General features: G+C 39.6%; 1 protein-coding gene across 1 annotated transcript in view; it reads left to right on the top strand.

The window, feature by feature from the left end:
* Positions 1-17,251, top strand: part of ATR (ATR serine/threonine kinase) — a 44,507-nt gene extending 27,256 nt beyond the window's left edge. Inside the window, exons 28-47 of the mRNA XM_072143068.1 lie at positions 213-394; positions 1,345-1,509; positions 1,796-1,887; positions 2,316-2,407; positions 2,833-3,010; positions 3,917-4,093; positions 5,323-5,482; positions 5,590-5,763; positions 5,944-6,086; positions 6,635-6,732; positions 6,815-7,047; positions 7,659-7,793; positions 7,987-8,193; positions 10,030-10,173; positions 10,266-10,416; positions 10,528-10,684; positions 10,913-11,066; positions 11,933-12,084; positions 13,299-13,404; positions 16,020-17,251. Coding sequence (XP_071999169.1) covers positions 213-394; positions 1,345-1,509; positions 1,796-1,887; positions 2,316-2,407; positions 2,833-3,010; positions 3,917-4,093; positions 5,323-5,482; positions 5,590-5,763; positions 5,944-6,086; positions 6,635-6,732; positions 6,815-7,047; positions 7,659-7,793; positions 7,987-8,193; positions 10,030-10,173; positions 10,266-10,416; positions 10,528-10,684; positions 10,913-11,066; positions 11,933-12,084; positions 13,299-13,404; positions 16,020-16,193 — 3,074 coding nt within the window. The 3' untranslated portion in view covers positions 16,194-17,251. The remainder of the gene's footprint in view (positions 1-212; positions 395-1,344; positions 1,510-1,795; positions 1,888-2,315; positions 2,408-2,832; positions 3,011-3,916; positions 4,094-5,322; positions 5,483-5,589; positions 5,764-5,943; positions 6,087-6,634; positions 6,733-6,814; positions 7,048-7,658; positions 7,794-7,986; positions 8,194-10,029; positions 10,174-10,265; positions 10,417-10,527; positions 10,685-10,912; positions 11,067-11,932; positions 12,085-13,298; positions 13,405-16,019) is intronic.
* Positions 17,252-18,576: the final 1,325 nt, after the last annotated feature.

The following is an 18,576-nucleotide window of genomic DNA, read 5'->3' as shown; positions in this document are numbered from 1 at the left end:
TGCAGTGCAGCTGTAATCTTTCTCTTTGCAATCTTCTTATTAGTTTTAGGAAATTTACAGGCGTTAAAGCATTAGTTGTCCCACAATTTAATATTTTAACATAAAGAAACTAACAGCGAAACAAAACTTGTCATTGTCTTGTTCATTAAAGTTTTGTTTTTTCAATCTATTTTATATTTATTTAAATTTTAATGATTGTATTTTTCCATCAGCAAACTTTAACGAGGAATATGTTGAGTATCAAAATGTGACCAAGTTTCTAGAGCTCATACCTCAGGATACTCTGGCCGTAGCTTCATTTCGCTCCAAAGCTTATACGAGAGCTGTAATGCACTTTGAGTCATTTATCACGGAAAAAAAGCAAGAGATTCAGGAACACCTGGGATTTTTGCAGGTGAGCAGCTGCTTGGTAATAGAAAATTTTTAAGCTATCAATGTGCTTTTAGTAATTTAGGCATGTTAAATGTATTGCATGTACTGCTACCACTATTTTTATTTTACATGTAAATGGAAAGGATTTTTTGAAGTTCACGCTACTATTACTAATATCTTGAACTGGTCTTCAGTTGCAGCCATTATTACAGATCATAGTTGTCTTTACCTTTTGTCACAGTTACTATTGAAAATTATTTACAACGTTTCCTTACATATAAATTGAATTGGGTTGTGTGAGAATAGCCCTTAGTCCTCAGATTAACTTTGCAGTCTCTTCACATCCTACTAAACCCATGCCAGACATATTGATAGGCTATCCATCTGATAATAAATCAATATTAAATCCTGGCCTCCCTATGGAACAAGGAACATACATACACGCCTGTCTCCGGAGCTCCTCTCCAGCACTGCACCAACATGAACGATGCTTTGTCCATGTGCAAACCCCACAGCCTAACACAGCAACCGTGTGGTGTCAATGTGGCATCGCCACTGAGCCTCTGTATACAAAGTAACCTGGACAGGAGTGATGGAAACAGGTAAGTATAAGTACTTTGATATGTTTAGACACTGTGGCCCAACCTGACTACACCTTAAACTATGTAACTTGTCACCATGAAAATGCATTCTTATCCACTGTCATGTTAGAGAGCAGACAAACTGAGTCGATTGTATTACGTTATTTTGTTGTGAAAAATAACAGTTATCGTTTCTAGAATAGTCCAGTGGGTGGTCTGCATACTGAGTGAGTGTTTTCACACAAGGCTATGTATGAGTCCACTTGAGCTTCCTCTGCTTTATATTGTTCATCTCGCAGATTTGACCGCATTTGTAATTTAAAATGTTTCTTTCTCACATGGCTTTTATATCAGTTTGTAAGACCATGTCTTTTTTTTGCATCTTGTCCAGAAACTTTATGCGGCTATGCATGAACCTGATGGTGTAGCTGGGGTGAGTGCTATTCGTAAGAAAGAGGCGTCTCTGAAGGAACAGATCCTGGAACATGAAAGCATTGGGTTACTGAGAGATGCTACAGCCTGCTATGACCGAGCCATACAGCTCAAGCCTGAAGAGGTAGACTCAAGTTTTATAATAATCAATCTTGGTGACTGTTCAACAAACTTTAAATTTCTTATCAGAGAAAAATATCCTTTTCTTGCCTTATCACCTCAACCTGTCAGTTAAACTAACCAAAACTAACTAAACATTTGTGTGGGTTCGTTTAAAGGGGAAATAGAGGAATAATTTTTACGTTGGGTTCTCAGCAGAAGGATGGTAATGTCCAGTGAGATATTTCTACGTATGACGTGACCTCTGTGATATACCAGCATTACATTACTGGCTTCTTCTTTTTCTGCAGATTATGCACTATCATGGAGTAGTGAAATCCATGTTGGGTCTTGGTCAGTTGTCTACGGTGATTACACAAGTAAATGGAATTCTTAATAGTCGGTAAGTATCCTTACTTTCCACAATGTGTGTGAATGGGTATACTTAGAGGAACTATCGCCTAAATTGTGTTGCATTTGGCAATGATTTGGTATTCAATTGTTCTTATTTTAGCAAATGTAGGAAAAAAGTTGACAGGTGGGTTTTACACATCTGGGTGTGTGTAAATTGGATACATTTCTGTCAGATATTGCAGTTTTTCCTACATTGACCAAGTGCAATGTATATGGGAGCAGGATGCCCATTCTGGAAATGATCATGTTGGATTTCTTTATATCTAGGACAATACTGGCTTATCCCACTCTCCCTCTTGGGTAAAAAAAATTAAAATATAAAACTTGGTCCCGGGATAGTCACTAGAGATTTCTATTGTATAATCTGGCTTTGGAGAGGCATTGTAATGGTAACCAAAAGGTTTGATCAATCCCCAGGCCTGAATGGACAGCTGAACTGAACACTTACAGAGTTGAGGCAGCCTGGAAGCTCTCCAAATGGGACTTGGTGGATGAATATCTTTCTACAGGTAATCATTGTACAACTAATATATACGAAACAGAGAAAGTTAATGTGAAGCAGCTATGGATTTAACAGACATTGAGACCCGGTGGTATAATAGTGTGTACATGTATTTTGGGTTGTGATTTAGCAGGTTACACATACCATTTCTGATCTTTGTAGAGCACTTATGGAAGTCTGTTTTTTGTGATGGTTTCTTACATTTCATACTGCAGAACACATGCTGTGATGATATATATCGCTCCCTCTGTGTGTGTGTGTGTGTGTGTGTGTGTGTGTATATATATAATATATATATATATATATATATATATAATATATTAGTGTGTGTGTGTGCAATACCTGTGGACAATCCATGTACACAAGGACATTTCACATTGCAGTAATATTCTTGCTCTGAGTCCTTTGTAACACAGTTGTCTTGCCTAACAGATAGAAAATCTACCAACTGGAGCATCAGACTGGGGCAGCTGCTGCTGTTATCCAAGAAGCAGGAGAGAGAAGCTTTCTATGACACGCTCAAGGTGGTGCGGGCCGAGCAGATAGTGCCCTTGTCTGCTGCCAGCTTTGAGAGAGGATCCTACCAGCGAGGATATGAGTATATAGTAAGGTGTGCATGTTTATTTCTCTACTGATTATACAGGCTACATGCATGTGGCAAAGGTTACCGGGGGTGGGGGTTGTTGGGGGATTTGAAGTATTTTAAAAGAAGAGGTTTTTCAACATCTCATTTCATATTTTCTGTGAAGTTGTATCCACAGTAGATCCAATCTACAAATTCTTCTTTATTTTATTATTATTTTTTTAAAGTAAATCTTATCTTCAAAATCTGCAAGTGTCTCCTGTCGATTTTGATATGAATTTGCTCTGGATTCTGATGTAAAATCCTGCATAACGCAATGGGGGTCTTCACTTCATTTATACTACGGTACATTACAACACAGAATTTTTCTCAGACAAGTATGCATGTAATTCATACTGGGGGTCATTTACTAAGGGCCCGATTCGCGTTTTCCCGACGTGTTACCCGAATATTTCCGATTTGTGCCGATTTTCCCTGAATTGCCCCTGGTTTTTGGCGCACACGATCGGATTGTGGTGCATCGGCACCGGCATGCAAACGAGGGAAAGGGGGGGGGGGTTGGCTGGCCGAACGAAAACCCGACGGATTTAAAAAAAAAAAAAAAAGTGTCGCTGGACACGCGCTTACCTTCACCAGGAATAGGATCGCGAACTCCGGGGGACCTCGGCGAACTTCATCGCAGCAGCGCAGGAACTGCCTTGGTGAATAGCCGGAAAACCCGAATCCACCGCAGAGAACGCGCCGCTGGATCGCGACTGGACCGGGTAAATCTGCCCCACTATGTCTAATAGTACATGCATCACAGATTTTGTTATTGACCCAAATTAAGTTCTCCTTACTGTGGATTTGCAATCCATAACATGTGATTTAATTATATAGTGCACATAATTTGTGTGATTGAGATTTACTTCTTCTTTTCCATTTACTCCAAAGGCTCCACATGTTGTGTGAGTTTGAACATCGTGTAAAGCTCTTGCTCCAGGAACCTGCTGGTGACTCAAATACAGATTCTCTTAACTGGCCCGCACGGCTGGAAATGACCCAAAACTCCTACAGGGCAAGAGAGCCAGTTCTGGCACTACGCAGGGCTCTACTGACTGTCTGTAAGAGGTAAGTTTTAGCTTTTATGAAGTACTAGCTGTAGCCCCCAGCGATTCCCTGGATAGTAAATAACTGCTCTATCTATTATATTACCTCACACATAAGCTGTGTTATACACATTGCCCTTAGTAACCAATGAAAGCTCAGAGCTCATATTAATGACCATAATATATTTGGCACAATAGGGTGACAGAGAGCAGCTGTACAAAATTTGATGATTGTAAACCAAATTGTCTTACCATATCATTAGACATGTGTTAGCTTTATGTATTAGAATACATGTGACGGTGTTAATGGCTGCTCATACAGTAACCTAAATAAGTATAAATGGTACGTCTACAACTTAAATTTTACTAGTTATAGCATGAAAATACTTGAAAGCAATATGACCTCGTACATAAAAACTGGCAAATAAGTGCCAAGGGGTGAACAACCCGCAACCACACACAGTAAGATGTCCCTAAATGATGCTCATACACTTATCCTCTCAGGTGCTTGATGTGGTAAGATAGGCCACCTTGTATGCATAGACCACGAGATAAGGGAATATATATAGATCACAATACAAAGAAGGTGACACAAAGAGACAAACATATAGGATAGGAAATGACAATTGTTGCCAAGGGACCCACAATAAAGCTGTCCGTGGTGCACCTTCTCCATAAAGGCTACAAGCCCTAAGCTTCAACTTGGAGCCGCATCCCTTGATAGATGCCACCTCAACATGAACCTATCCCTACAATGGAATCCCTAGGTATGCACCTATTTTGCCTGGTCCCAGGTATATAGATTAGGTTGGTAGGTTTTTGGCAGTTATGTAGAAATATGATCCCACGTACAACGTTTCACCATAAAAATAGCTCATCATGGGATAGCAAAGAAACCTAATACATGTTCCAAAAGTATTTCTTAGACATGCAGTATAACGAGTTGCAAAAACAGCATCCAGGGGATTGACTTTGGCCTTTTAACCAGAGGGCGCATAACAATGTAGCGGGAAGCGTGCATAAATTGGGTATCGGAGGAGCCAGGAGGCGCCCGGCAGATGCGTCACTGAGCGCCTCTGGCTCATTTGAATATTTTTATAACCTTATTTTCTGGCTCTGACGGATGCCTCGTTGGAAACTAAAAAAGGCTCAGTCATCCCCAGCAAGTAACGCAGGTGCGTTATAGGACAGTCTACCACCGAGAAAATGGTGGTAGATATCCTTAAAGTGAAGTTTTTTTTTATTTTTTAGGCCTGGTTATACTGACATGATAGGGGAATGTTGGCTTCAGAGCGCTCGTGTTGCCCGAAAAGCAGGCCACCATCAGACTGCATTTAATGCGCTCCTCAATGCAGGAGAGACCAGGCTGGCTGAGCTTAATGTTGAACGTGCTAAGTGGCTGTGGTCTAAGGTAAGTGATCCAACCTCTCAAAGAATAAATGCTGGTAATAAGTACGTTGGAAATATGTCAGTGTATTCCACTATAGATAACCCTAATTCTTCTGTCATACTGCATAGGGTGATGTGCACCAGGCCCTGATAGTCCTTCAGAAGGGGGCAGAGATGTTCCAGGCGGTTAACACTTTAACCCCAGAGCAGCAGCTGATCCATGGCAGAGCCATGCTCCTAGAAGGACGCTTTATGGATGAGACGGCCAATTTTGAAAGCAATGCCGTGATGAAAAAATACAAAGCAAGTATTAAGCAAAATCTTCATCTTCGGTAAAAGACTGGCTGTGCTTTTTATAGTAATAAATTATGTATCTCATGATACACAGACGCCAATTGTTTTTGTTCGCCAAGCAACCCATTTAATAAGGTGTAAATTTGTGTAATATTGATTGTTTGTCTTTCTCTTGTCTATATAATACAGGATGTGACCAGTTTGTTACCAGAATGGGAAGATGGACACTTTTACCTTGCCAAGTATTACGACAAACTGATGCCTATGGTAACGGAAAATAAGATGGAGAAGCAGGGGGACCTGATCCGATACATAGTATATCACTTTGGGAGGTGAATACTTATGTTCAGTTTTTCTTATTGCAGTTTCTGTTTAATATGTAATAATAAAGGTCATATCGCTGGTGAAGCTGGCCCACTGATTCTCTGTGCCAGTGATGAGCACTTGCTATAGAAGATCTCTTCGAGCATTCACATAGAATTAAATGGAGGGGCTCCTTTGCATAGGTGTTAAAGGAAACCTACCATTTCAAATTTTTAAACTTTATAGCATAAACTGCTTCGGCGCTGCGTGCGCACGATCGTGCGCGCGCCTACATAGGAAATGCCGCGCACGCCGAAGCGGCTTCTGCTATAAAGTTTAACACTAACGAAACGGTTTTAACACTAACGAAACTAAGCACCGGCACCAGCTCACCCTGAGCTGGTGCTCGGTGTTTACAGCTTAAACCTACCATTTGAAATGGTAGGTTTCCTTTAAACTGAAACAGCCCATTAATGCCTCAAAGCTGACCTCCAAGGATCATAATATTTTCTTAGCGATCAATCATACTAGTTTAGGAAAGCTGTGCATAAATCTGGTTTATTTCACCTTCCCTTAGGTCCTTGCAATATGGAAACCAGTTCATCTATCAATCAATGCCTCGGATGTTGTCTTTGTGGCTGGACTTTGGCGCTAAAGCCTATGAATGGGATAAAGGTATGAATGATATAGAACATATGAAAGTATTATTGTTAAATATAAAGATTGTAGTTTCATTTTGCCGCTTATCCCATTACAGCTGGTCGGGCAGATCGTCAGCAAATGAAGAATGATCTGATGAGAATTAATAAGGCCATAACTGAACATAAGAATTATCTAGCGCCGTATCAGTTTCTCACCGCTTTCTCGCAGCTGATCTCTCGCATCTGTCATTCTCATGATGAGGTGTTTGCAGTACTGATGGAAATTGTGGCAAAAGTCTTTGTGGCTTATCCTCAGCAGGCAATGTGGATGATGACTGCTGTTTCTAAGGTAATGGCTGCTATCAAACTCTCTAAATCCAATCAGGCATGTTTACAGCATAAATTCAGACTACCCAACCACTGTCAATACCACTCTTATACAAACAGGTTTATTATTCGTCACGTTGGGATACAGTGTTACTGTAGCGGTTTTGACTGTAGGCCATGTTTGGTTGTAGTCAAGAAAGGGATGTTTTCAACCCAATCCTACTAATGGCCTATCGATGAAGGTACAACACCCAGCAATCATACTTTATATATTACAGTTGAGGCTGGATGCACACTGCTCGATTGCTGTGTATTTATAGCATCAGCAGTGTCGGCTGGTTTTTTTTTTGGGTTCAGCCTAGCTGTGATCGGTGGTGTCATGCTGACCCGGAGTGGGGTGAGTATTGTGCATTTTTTATGTTTATAACCCCATGGAATCTGAATTAAAAACCCTGATCTTGACCAAACGCTTTAATGTAGTAGAAATTCATAAATAGCTGACAACTAGAGATGTGGCCTTCTCAAGGGAAGAATATTATCATAGTAAATAATAGAAATGTACACATGACATCAAGTATTGTTATTACCCAAATGCTCCTAATGGATTCTGATTGCTTGTATTTTCCCATACAGTCGTCTTATCCTATGCGTGTAAATCGATGCAAAGAGATACTCAATAAAGCCATTCACATGAAGCCTGCTCTTGGGAAATTCATAGGAGATGCCACCCGCCTTACTGACAAGCTACTTGAGTTGTGCAATAAACCTGTAAGTACAAATTGTACATAAGTTTATTCTTTCCACTTTTTTCATCTTATCCCCCTTAAGGACCTAAAATAAATGTTGTTTTGCACTTTAAGGGCCAGCTAAATTATTTCCATATACAGCTGGGACTACTGTATTGTACATACAACACCCACAATCTGGTTTAGACGTGTATGTTTTTCCTTCTTCTTTTTAGGTTGATGGAAACAGTGGCACTTTAAGTATGAGTGTCCACTTCAGACTGCTCAAGAAGTTGGTAGAAGAGCAAACATTCAGTGAGATCCTTATACCTCTACAATCAGTGATGATCCCCACACTGCCCTCTACAGCCATAAAACGTGACCATGCTGACCATGACCCCTTTCCTGGACACTGGGCCTATATTGCTGGCTTTGACGATGTTGTAAGTTCTATTCTTAGCAGGGCTTTTCCTCCAATAATGGATTGTATATCTACAAAACCATATGCAAAAGTTCTAATCTAATGTAGATATGTCAGATTTCATATTTCGCCCTATCTGCAGAGTGTGCAGATACTTGGTTTTATGTGATTTGATAAAGTATTTTCATGTATAACCCTGTGTGACTGCTGCTAAGACTCGCAGAGAAGGCCTACGAGTCCTGCCTCTTACATAGAACAATCTTCAGATTTTTCTGTAGGAGGTGTTAGTAATTGTGTGTAGATGGGCTTATATTTTTAATGTTCATTTTTTTATGCATTATGTAAACCTCCTTTTAATTGAAAATACTTAATCCCCACCACATCAAAGGAAGCAAAATATCCCCCAGCTCAACATCTCGACTCAATTTTGTGTACTGCACTATGGCAACATGGAGGACCCAGGCAGATCCTGTTCAAAAGCAAAAATGTCTTTCAATGTTTGTTTAGAAGTTTAGCCATAAGGGAAAACATCAATAGGTTTTAACAGACAGTGTTAGGTATTGACCCTGGAGACCCCTATACAGGTGGTCCCCTATTTAAGAACACCTGATTTACCCCTAGACCACTGCTAGTTACAAACGGACCTCTGGATGTTGGTAATTTACTGTACTTAAGCCACAGACTACAATAAACAGCTGTAACAGTTATCACAGGTGTCTGTAATGAAGCTTTATTGTTAATCCTGGTTCTTATGACAATTCAACAATTTTAAAATCCAATTGTCACAGAGACCAAAAAAATTTTGTCTGGAGCTACAATTATAAAATATACAGTTCCGACTTACATACAAAATCATTTTAAGAACAAACCCACAAAACCTATCCTGTACATAACCTGAGGACTGCCTTTAATCATATATTTGTGTGTGTTGTAAGTAGCAGCATGACAGTGAAAAAATGCATTAATATTCCAGGATTGTAGCTTAACCTCAGAGTGTTGCGAGAGTCTCTTTACATTTGTGTGCTGTAAGATCTCTGCATTGTGCTTCTTCACCAGCCCTCACCACTACTATATGTAAAAGCTGTAGCAGGATTCTGGTTTAATACTACAGCAAACAAGAGGGGCTGTGGAACTGTTCGGTACAAAGTATATAGACATGCCTTACAGTGCACAAAGGCCATCTGCAATCCTTTCACCAAACAAATGTCCTCTCCCAGACACACTGATTAGGGATCACTCTATACAATATAAGTCCATAGACAACACCTATCAATAGATACCACCAGATGGCTGTAGAGTGCTATTGAATAAATATTTATTTTATTTATAAATAAAAACAAAACAATTATACGAGAGACATCAATTTTGGATCATAATATTTCTAGAATTGCCAATATTGAACGGAGAAAATTGAGGAAAGGTACAAAGTAAAAGGAAGAAAAAAGATTAAAAATATGCAAGGGACTCCAGGTATCTTCCACTATTTAAATCAACAATAAAAAATGTGTGGTCAGAGCTAAGCTGAAAAGTTTCTGCTCCGCAGCCCCTTATAGCCAACTACTATTTAAAAATGCAACTAAATAGGGGTTGCTATATTGTGAAGAAATGATAGTGAAATAACACTTGACACGTCTATGCCGGATGTTATGGTAAGGGGCTAGCGTGCCATCGAAGGGAAGAGACCCGGCTTCCATCTGCAATCTTTGAATATAAATGCGTTTTCACCTGGTACCAAAGGAATGGTTACACAGATCTCCAGGGCCAATGCCTAACATTATTCGCATCTGGGATAGCCTGCCTGCTGGTAAACTCAATCTCAACCTTATTGTTTCCCCTGGCTGTTCTATTATATTTGTAGGTGGAGATTCTGCCATCACTCCAAAAACCCAAAAAGATTACTCTGAAAGGATCTGATGGCAAATCTTACATAATGATGTGTAAACCTAAAGACGATCTCCGAAAAGACTGCAGACTTATGGAGTTTAATTCCCTTATTAATAAGGTAGGTAGCTTTGTGAGTGATGCTGGCTTTTAAAATTCATTGCATGAATATAAAGGAGAAATTTGAGCTTAACATTTTGTGTCCCTGATCAGTGTTTGAGGAAGGATGCAGAGTCCCGGAGGCGAGAGCTCCATATTCGTACCTATGCTGTGATCCCTCTGAATGATGAGTGTGGAATAATAGAATGGGTGAATAACACTGCCGGCCTGAGAAATATACTGATAAAACTCTACAAAGAGAAAGGTAAACTCCACCAGTTTCATTTTACAAAAGTGGATACTATGTGTGTACACCCATGCTGTGTACGTATATATATATATATATATCCTAACCACATTAATTTCTCCATCCCAGGAGTGTACATGGGAGGGAAGGAGCTACGTCAGTGCATGCTCCCAAAGTCTGCACCTCTGCAGGAAAAACTCAAGATATTTAAAGAGACTCTTTTGCCTCGGCACCCACCTGTGTTTCATGAATGGTTTTTACGCACTTTCCCAGATCCTACATCTTGGTAAGTGGGTATAATTGCATTATGGTGTCGGAAGAGTAGTATTTCCTTGTAACTACATGTAATGTAATGTAACTACATGTAATTTATGTGCAGACTGGACTTCTATACATTCTCTCTCTATGTACTATGCATATCTTCTTCCTTTAGAGGATGTCCCTTCACTGCAGGTTTAGGCTGCTTCATGGGATTTCAGTGTAGTTACTAATGATGACACACTGCTTTGTTCAGGTATAACAGCAGGTCCGCATATTGCCGCTCCACAGCTGTGATGTCAATGGTTGGTTACATCTTGGGACTAGGAGATCGTCACGGTGAAAATATCCTGTTTGACTCTCTGACCGGAGAATCCGTCCATGTGGATTTCAACTGTCTTTTTAACAAGGTAAAAGAGTATATATAGAAAATCCTGTGCCGCACAGATGTAGTTTATTGCTCTCAATTTCTATTGTTTTGTTTTTTTCTACTGTGGGTTACAAGAAAAAAAACAGTGCTCTGATCTCAACGCATTCTAAAAATCAGTACAGTAGCACTTCACTTACACGTCCATGGCAAGCTGTCCCAATCATATCACCAAACTTGTGATGAGGGCATTCTGATAGCTAATATCAAGGGTCAGGAAAGGGCCTTGTTACGGAGACTTCACCAAGTAAGGCCATCTTGCTGGTGTGGAGATTTATAGCCATTCACGCTTCACTGGGGGATTCTGTAAAATATTCAAATACGTTTTAAAGGATGGGCTAAGCCTATATCAACATATTATAGCATTTTGTAATGCTCTATAACAGGGCCCATAATAGCCTTAATATGGCAAACGATTATTCAACCCTCTAGCTTACATTTAAAGGGGTTATACTAAGTTTGCTTGTTATCGATTAAAAAGAAAAAAAAAAAGAGAATAACTTTATTGAATTATTGTGTTATCTATATTTTAATAAATGTATTATTATAGTGTATAATTACCTGGATCATTTGCACATCTCTTTTTCTTGGGCATGACAGGATAGGAGATCTATCAGTAATTGAGAGAATTGAGGTCCCAATCTGACTAATTGATGGGTTAGCAGGTTGAGCATGCGTCCTGCCGCTCCGTTAATACAATGGGTGTGAGTACAGCACTCTGTTGTCACTCTCATAGACAGTTATTGGGATCACTTGAGATAGCTGAGCTGTGGATAGGGGATAGCAAAACTAATTTGGTAAAACAAAATGATAACACATTCAATATTTTGCTCATATTTAAATTTTTAGGGTGAAACATTTGAAGTTCCAGAAATTGTCCCTTTCCGACTGACACACAACATGGTTAATGGGATGGGACCAATGGGGACAGAAGGCCTTTTCCGGCGTGCGTGTGAGGTTACTATGAGGCTAATGAGAGACCAAAGAGAACCACTAATGAGGTAAATAATAAGCAGGCTCGTAAGGTGCTTTATGTGTTATTTTTTATGTTGCTCATGTAGTTACATAGTTAATACGGTTCAAATCAAAACACATGTCCCTCAAGTTCAACCTAGGAAGGGAAGGGATTGGATGTGAAAGGGACTTGGGGAAACATTTCTATATAACATAACTGTCAATGTTATTTAGGTGTAAAAAGGCATCTAGACCCTTCTTGAAGCTCTCCGCTCTCCCTGCTGTGACCAGCGCCTGAGGCAGGCTATTCCACACATTGACAGTACTCATTGTAAAAAAGCCCTGTCAACTCTTGTAATTAAACCTTGATTTTTCCAGACGGAGACAGTGCCCCCTCGTCTTTTGATTTGATTTAATCTGGAGCAACTTTCCACCATATTTTTTTGTATGGACCATTCATATATTTATATAAATTAATCATGTCCCCTCGTAGTCGTCTCTTTTTCAAATTAAAAAAATCTAGTTTTAATATTTCCTCATAACCAAGACCCTCCATACCCCTTATCATTTTTGTGGCTCTACGTTGAACCCTCTCCAGCTCCAGGGCATCCTTTTTATGGATCGGTGCCCAGAACTGTGCAGCATATTCCAGGTGAGTCCGAACCAATGCATTGTATAGTGGTAATATTACATCCCTATCACGAGAGTCCATACCACTTTTTATACTTGAATGACATGATACATGAATGACGTAACTTTATCAATGCATATAATTAGCACACAGTGTAAACCCCAAAGTACAATATTTATGGTAATGAAGCTTTCTAGGATTTTGGTATTCGGATGCAGAGAATAGCGCTGCCATAAGATAACAAAGAGTCTGACAGAAGTCAGACAGCGATCTCAAGACAAATGTGAATAGCTCTGCTGCCTTACAGCTCTGCATGGAGTTAGTATAAGGTGGTAATATTTGTCGTTACTTTAGGCCCACATTTATAAGCGATATGGGTGTATAGTTGGCAACGTCAAGGTGATCTGTTTGGGTATAACATGGAGAGTATAATGTTCTGCGTATAAGTATATCTATAATATAAAATGTGCTGAATGAGTCGCATTGGTTACGCTTGGCTTTTATTAAACATTATTGTGGTCCAAGCATTAAAAAGATAAGATGTTAATGCTCTATTGCTTTGATGTGGATTACCATGGGGTTAAGCTGATCAGCTGTTTTTTGTATGAATTGCCCCACAATGCTCTATAGTGTACTGAAGCCATTCCTGCATGATCCTCTGGTGGAATGGAGTAAACCTGCTCGTGGGGGAAGTAAAGTTCAAGCCAATGAGACTGGAGAGGTTGTCAATGAGAAGGTAGGTTTATGTATCCTGGCTTTGTCTCTTGTTGATGGTTTGATATCGGATTTATTACTGATAAACTAACATAAGACGTGATGCAGGAAGACCTGAGTTCATATGGATGTAATTTTCACCATTGATAGGTGTTAATAAATTTTATTTTGTACAAAAAAAACCCTCCTTGTTTTTCCATATTCTAACACTAATAAAATCTGTATATGGACCTGTATAAGGTGTAAATTTTTGAGGGAAGAGGTGACATTTTCACTGCTACTGTTTTGGGGACCTTTTGATCACTTTTTATTCCCACTTTTATGTGTCACAAAATAGCAAAAAAGTGTTGGATTCAGACATTTGCACACTATTTTCCATTGCGGAGTTCACCACTGGGAATAACCAAATTTCAAATTTTGATAGATCTGGACATGGCAATATTTAACATGCTTATTATTTTTTTACTTTTGTTTCTCTTTATACGGGTTCTATGGAAAGGAGCAATTTGAGCTTTAAGGTTTTTTTTTTTTTTTTTTTACTGTATTTGTAGACCACCTAGGGTACTTTAACCCTAGGGGTCTGATTCCTCCTACCATATACTGCAATACCACTGTATTGCAATATACAGGGATTTGATCTGCTACAGTGTGCCCCTGGCCAGGTATATGTAATAGTAATGGTGCATGCGGGTAATGCTACATATCATAGAAAGGAGGTGTCTGGCAGTACTTGTGGTGGGAGTAGTGCTGTTCTGAGCCATAACCTTCAATTTCATAATCAGTAAAAGATTTACCTGCATTCTAAGTTCTCAATAGAAAGATATGCTTGTATTATACAGACGGACCCCGATATAAGAACACCCAACATACATATGAGCTCTGTGCTCACTTTGACCTTGGGTGAAGTTTTCTGTATACTGGTAATTTCCCCCAGGCTACAATGAGCAACAGTGAGGTTTCTTCAAAGAAGCTTTATTGTTACAGTATATACTCGAATATAAGCCATGTTTTTCAGCACAATGTTTGTGCTGAAAAAACCCCACTTATACTCGAGTGTATATGTATGAAAAAAAACCTTTGTGCTGGACCCCGGCGTCCTCTTCTCCTTGCGGCTCATCTTCTCTCTGCATCTTGCGGCTTCCAAGCAATGAAAGCAGAGGCACGTCTATGCTCTCTGCCCGCGTGCACACCCAGTAACGCGGCGTGGCATCATAGTGTATGCATGTGGGCAGAGAGCATAAACCTGCTTCTGCTTGCACTGCCAGAAAGCCAGAGCAGAGAAGACAAGTCGGAGGGTGAGTACCAAGTTTATTATTTTGTGTGAAAGGGCCATTTCATGCTGGACATTTCTTTTAAAGGGGGGCACCACTGCATTTCCTACCATAGGCTTATAGTCGAGTCAATAACCCAAAAGAGAGCCGGAAAAAAGCCATCAAAGGATAATTAAAATTCATAATATATTTTATTAGAGTGATAATACACAAAATACAGAATACCACATAGTAAGGAAGAAAATAGGGAGAAACAAATAGCCCCTGATGAAAATGGGGGCAACCATGGAAAACATAAGCGCCCTAGAGAAACCCCAGAACCTAAAGGTAAATAGTAGTACTACAGACTGAAAGGTCTGATAAATAGTTGTAAGTAATGCAAACGGGAATGTAAACAGAAGAATATATCCTCAATTCAGTCCTATGTGAGGTGGGGACCGGAGGTACCTTCCGGCTCCCACTATGCACAACTGTAGTTTATTAGCCTCCTAGGATCCCCCATCGAACCTACCACTATGCTTACGGGTAAGCTTTAACTGATTATGTGCATAGTGGGAGCTGGAAGGTACCTCCGGTCCCCACCTCACATAGGACTGAATTGAGGATATATTCTTCTGTTTACATTCCCGTTTGCATTACTTACAACTATTTATCAGACCTTTCAGTCTGTAGTACTACTATTTACCTTTAGGTTCTGGGGTTTCTCTAGGGCGCTTATGTTTTCAATGGTTGCCCCTATTTTCATCAGGGGCTATCTGTTTCCCCCTATTTTCTTCCCTACTATGTGGTATTCTGTATTTTGTGTATTATCACTCTAATAAAATATATTATGAATTTTAATTTTCCTTTGATGGCTTTTTTCCGGCTCTCTTTTGGGTTATAGATTGGATTTTGGTTGGGAGCTGCGGTGGTATACTGTGTACCAAATTGGGCTTCCTTTTCTTTTTGGTTTTTTATAGTCGCTTTTTATAGGGCTTATACTTGAGTCTATATGGTAATCCTTGTTCCCTTGTCAACCCAAAGATTTCAAAATCAAAGAGTCACATGGACCAAAAGCATTTTTGTAAAATTTTTTACATAATATATACCTTTTACGACTTGCATATAGAAGCTATCTTGTACGTAAGTCTGGGACTGCCAGTACTTGTATTTACCGGGACATATAAGGGCTATAGCAGTCGCAAGATTGTCTTTAATTTATGGCTGTGTATTTTATGGCCCTGTATCTATCATGATGCAAGATCCATCAGCCACTCGGCTAAACCCATCATACATCCCCATATACTAAGGGTTATAATTCCACAGCAAATGCTCTACTCCATGGCACTGATCTACTCCCATGTTGTTTTATTGTGTCCTTTCTTAGGCTAAAACCCATGTGCTTGAGATCGATCAGCGTCTTCAGGGTGTGATTAAAACAAGGAACCGTGTGAAAGGCCTTCCCCTCTCCATAGAAGGACATGTCCACTATCTGATCCAAGAAGCAACAGATGAAAACCTTCTCAGCCAGATGTATTTGGGATGGGCACCTTATATGTGATTAAAGTCCGGGTCCAGACTGTTTGCACTTCATACTTTCCTGGGTCCATATATTTCTATGCACAGGTCAGTCTTCTAGGTTCTGCAAAGTGGACATGTAGGATCTACTGCACTGAATGTAAAATGTAGCATCTTTTACCCCATAAGAGATGTTGAATGTGAAATTTCTCTAAGGAGAAGACTTGTTTAATAGATATAGTAAAACCACTAGATCTGAACATTGCCCTCACTATATCCTGCTGTTCTAAGCAGAGAGAACCTATAGGATTTACATTTTCATCATAATAAAGCACAAGATACTACAAGAGGTGCTCTGGTAAGGCGGTCAAGCATATTGTATCATAGAAGAAGGTTAATGGTTGATTAAATGTTCATCTGGTGAATGAACGCCTATGTAGGCATACCTGTTGCAGTCATTAGAAATAGACATACCTTTATGGTAGGTGACAAATGATTTCTTTGGCAGGATTGTAGTGGATATGAGTGAAATATATTTCATCTTTGTCTTTGGAGCTGGAGTCGCAGTAGCTGTGACTCCTATAGCGCAACCAAAAATGTTCATGGCACAACTTTACTAATGTGAGTGAATGGCAACTGCAGTGCTGTATGTTGTATAGGTCACAGTCACAATGTCCATGGGGTAGGAGAAATATACATTAGTGAAGATATGATCATTAATCATGCAACAGGAGTCAATAACAAAGTTGCAGTGTGGCCTTAGCTTAAAAGCATACAGTAATTCATCCTTCTACCTGAACGTGCCGCTTTGTTTGGTCAATACTTGTGCCGCCTATAAGAGGCTATAATGTATTCCATTCAAACAACACTCATCTGTTGGCTGCTGCGCCCAAGCAGGTGAGTACCAGCCTAAACTCGTGACCCCCTAGGTATCATTTGTCAGTGCTAAGGTTCCCGAGGTGCAATAGACAAATGCTTGTACAGCATAAAGATCCAGTTATGTGTTATATATTCTGTATTATTCTTCCTTATATCCAAGCATTTTCAAGGAAATTCAATTTTCTAAAGTTCTTTAAATAAAAATAAACATGTAAGAAATTACTGTGGACTTGGATTTTTTTAAACATATGTTTGCAATAAGTTCTGTAAATACAGTACATGAGATGTCATCACATGTAGGTGGACACATTTCATGTATGAAAGTTTTCTAAAAGCCATGATGGGTACATTGCCGATATACACACGGGAAACCATTTATATACGTATATGTGGGGTTTTTTTACAGATCATTGCTGACAGGGGCGTGGAGGGGGAGTGTCGGCCGGCCTCCTCTTGAATACGGCCGACTGCCAGGGGACAGGATACGAAGATACGACCTCTTATTTGGTAAGAGGTCGGATCTATTAAAACTGACATTGCCAACTTAAATTTAAAAAAAATATATCATTGTTAGAAAGGGGCTGGGGGAGGATTATGGGGGCCATATTTGGTGGAGGTCTTTTGGGGGGGGGGGCAGTTTGACAGGTCCTCTTTAAAGTCCAGTGTAGGGTAGGACTTTTTATGAACCCCTACGGGACTCAGCCTCATTTGGCCTAAAGGACGCGGCCCCATTTTTCAGATCTGCCCTGTGTCACTATAAGTGGTTATAGCTTTGAAACGCTATGAGATATCCAGGGGATTTTGAGATTGTTTTCTCGTGACACATTGTACTTCAAATTAGTTTAAAAATTTGGATGAAATCTTTTGTGTTTAGTTATGAAAAAAAACAAAATTTGGAAAAACTCTTTCAACATTCTAAATTCTCTACTTTTGATGCAGATAGTCATAGCACCCAAATAAATTCATAACTTACATTTCCCAAATGTCTGCTTTATGTTGCCATGGTTTTTTAAGATTCCACATATTTTATTAGAATGTTATGAGGCTTAGAATTTAGGTATCATTTTCCACATTTTTTTGTAAAAATGTGTATTTAGATGGACCTGCTCAACTTCTAATTGACACTGAGAGGCCTAAATAATAGCGAGACTCATAAACTACCCCATTATGGAAACTACACCCCTCAATATATGAAACACCACTTTTAAGAAGTTTGTTAACCCTTTAGGTGTTTTATAGGGGTTAAAACAAAATGGAGGTGCAGTCTGCAAATTGTAATATTTTTTCACAATACATTCATTTTGGGTGGAAAATTAAACATTTACAATGGATTAAATGAAAAAAAGCTCCACAAAGTTTGATACCCAATTCCTCCCGAGTACACCGATACCCCATGTGTGGTGGTAACCTGCTGTATGGGCGCACGGCCGGGCATAGAAGGGAAGGAGGCGCCATCCAGAGCAGATTTGCTATGTCACATTGTACAGGCTATACTTTTTTTCTTTTTTTTAATGTGGACCTATAGGGGCTTATTTCTTTTGCCACAT

Source organism: Engystomops pustulosus, chromosome 3 (genome assembly GCF_040894005.1).
Source record: "Engystomops pustulosus chromosome 3, aEngPut4.maternal, whole genome shotgun sequence".
Classification (NCBI taxonomy): domain Eukaryota; kingdom Metazoa; phylum Chordata; class Amphibia; order Anura; family Leptodactylidae; genus Engystomops; species Engystomops pustulosus.
Note: the sequence above shows the minus strand (reverse complement) of the source record. Positions and strands in the feature narration are given on the sequence as shown.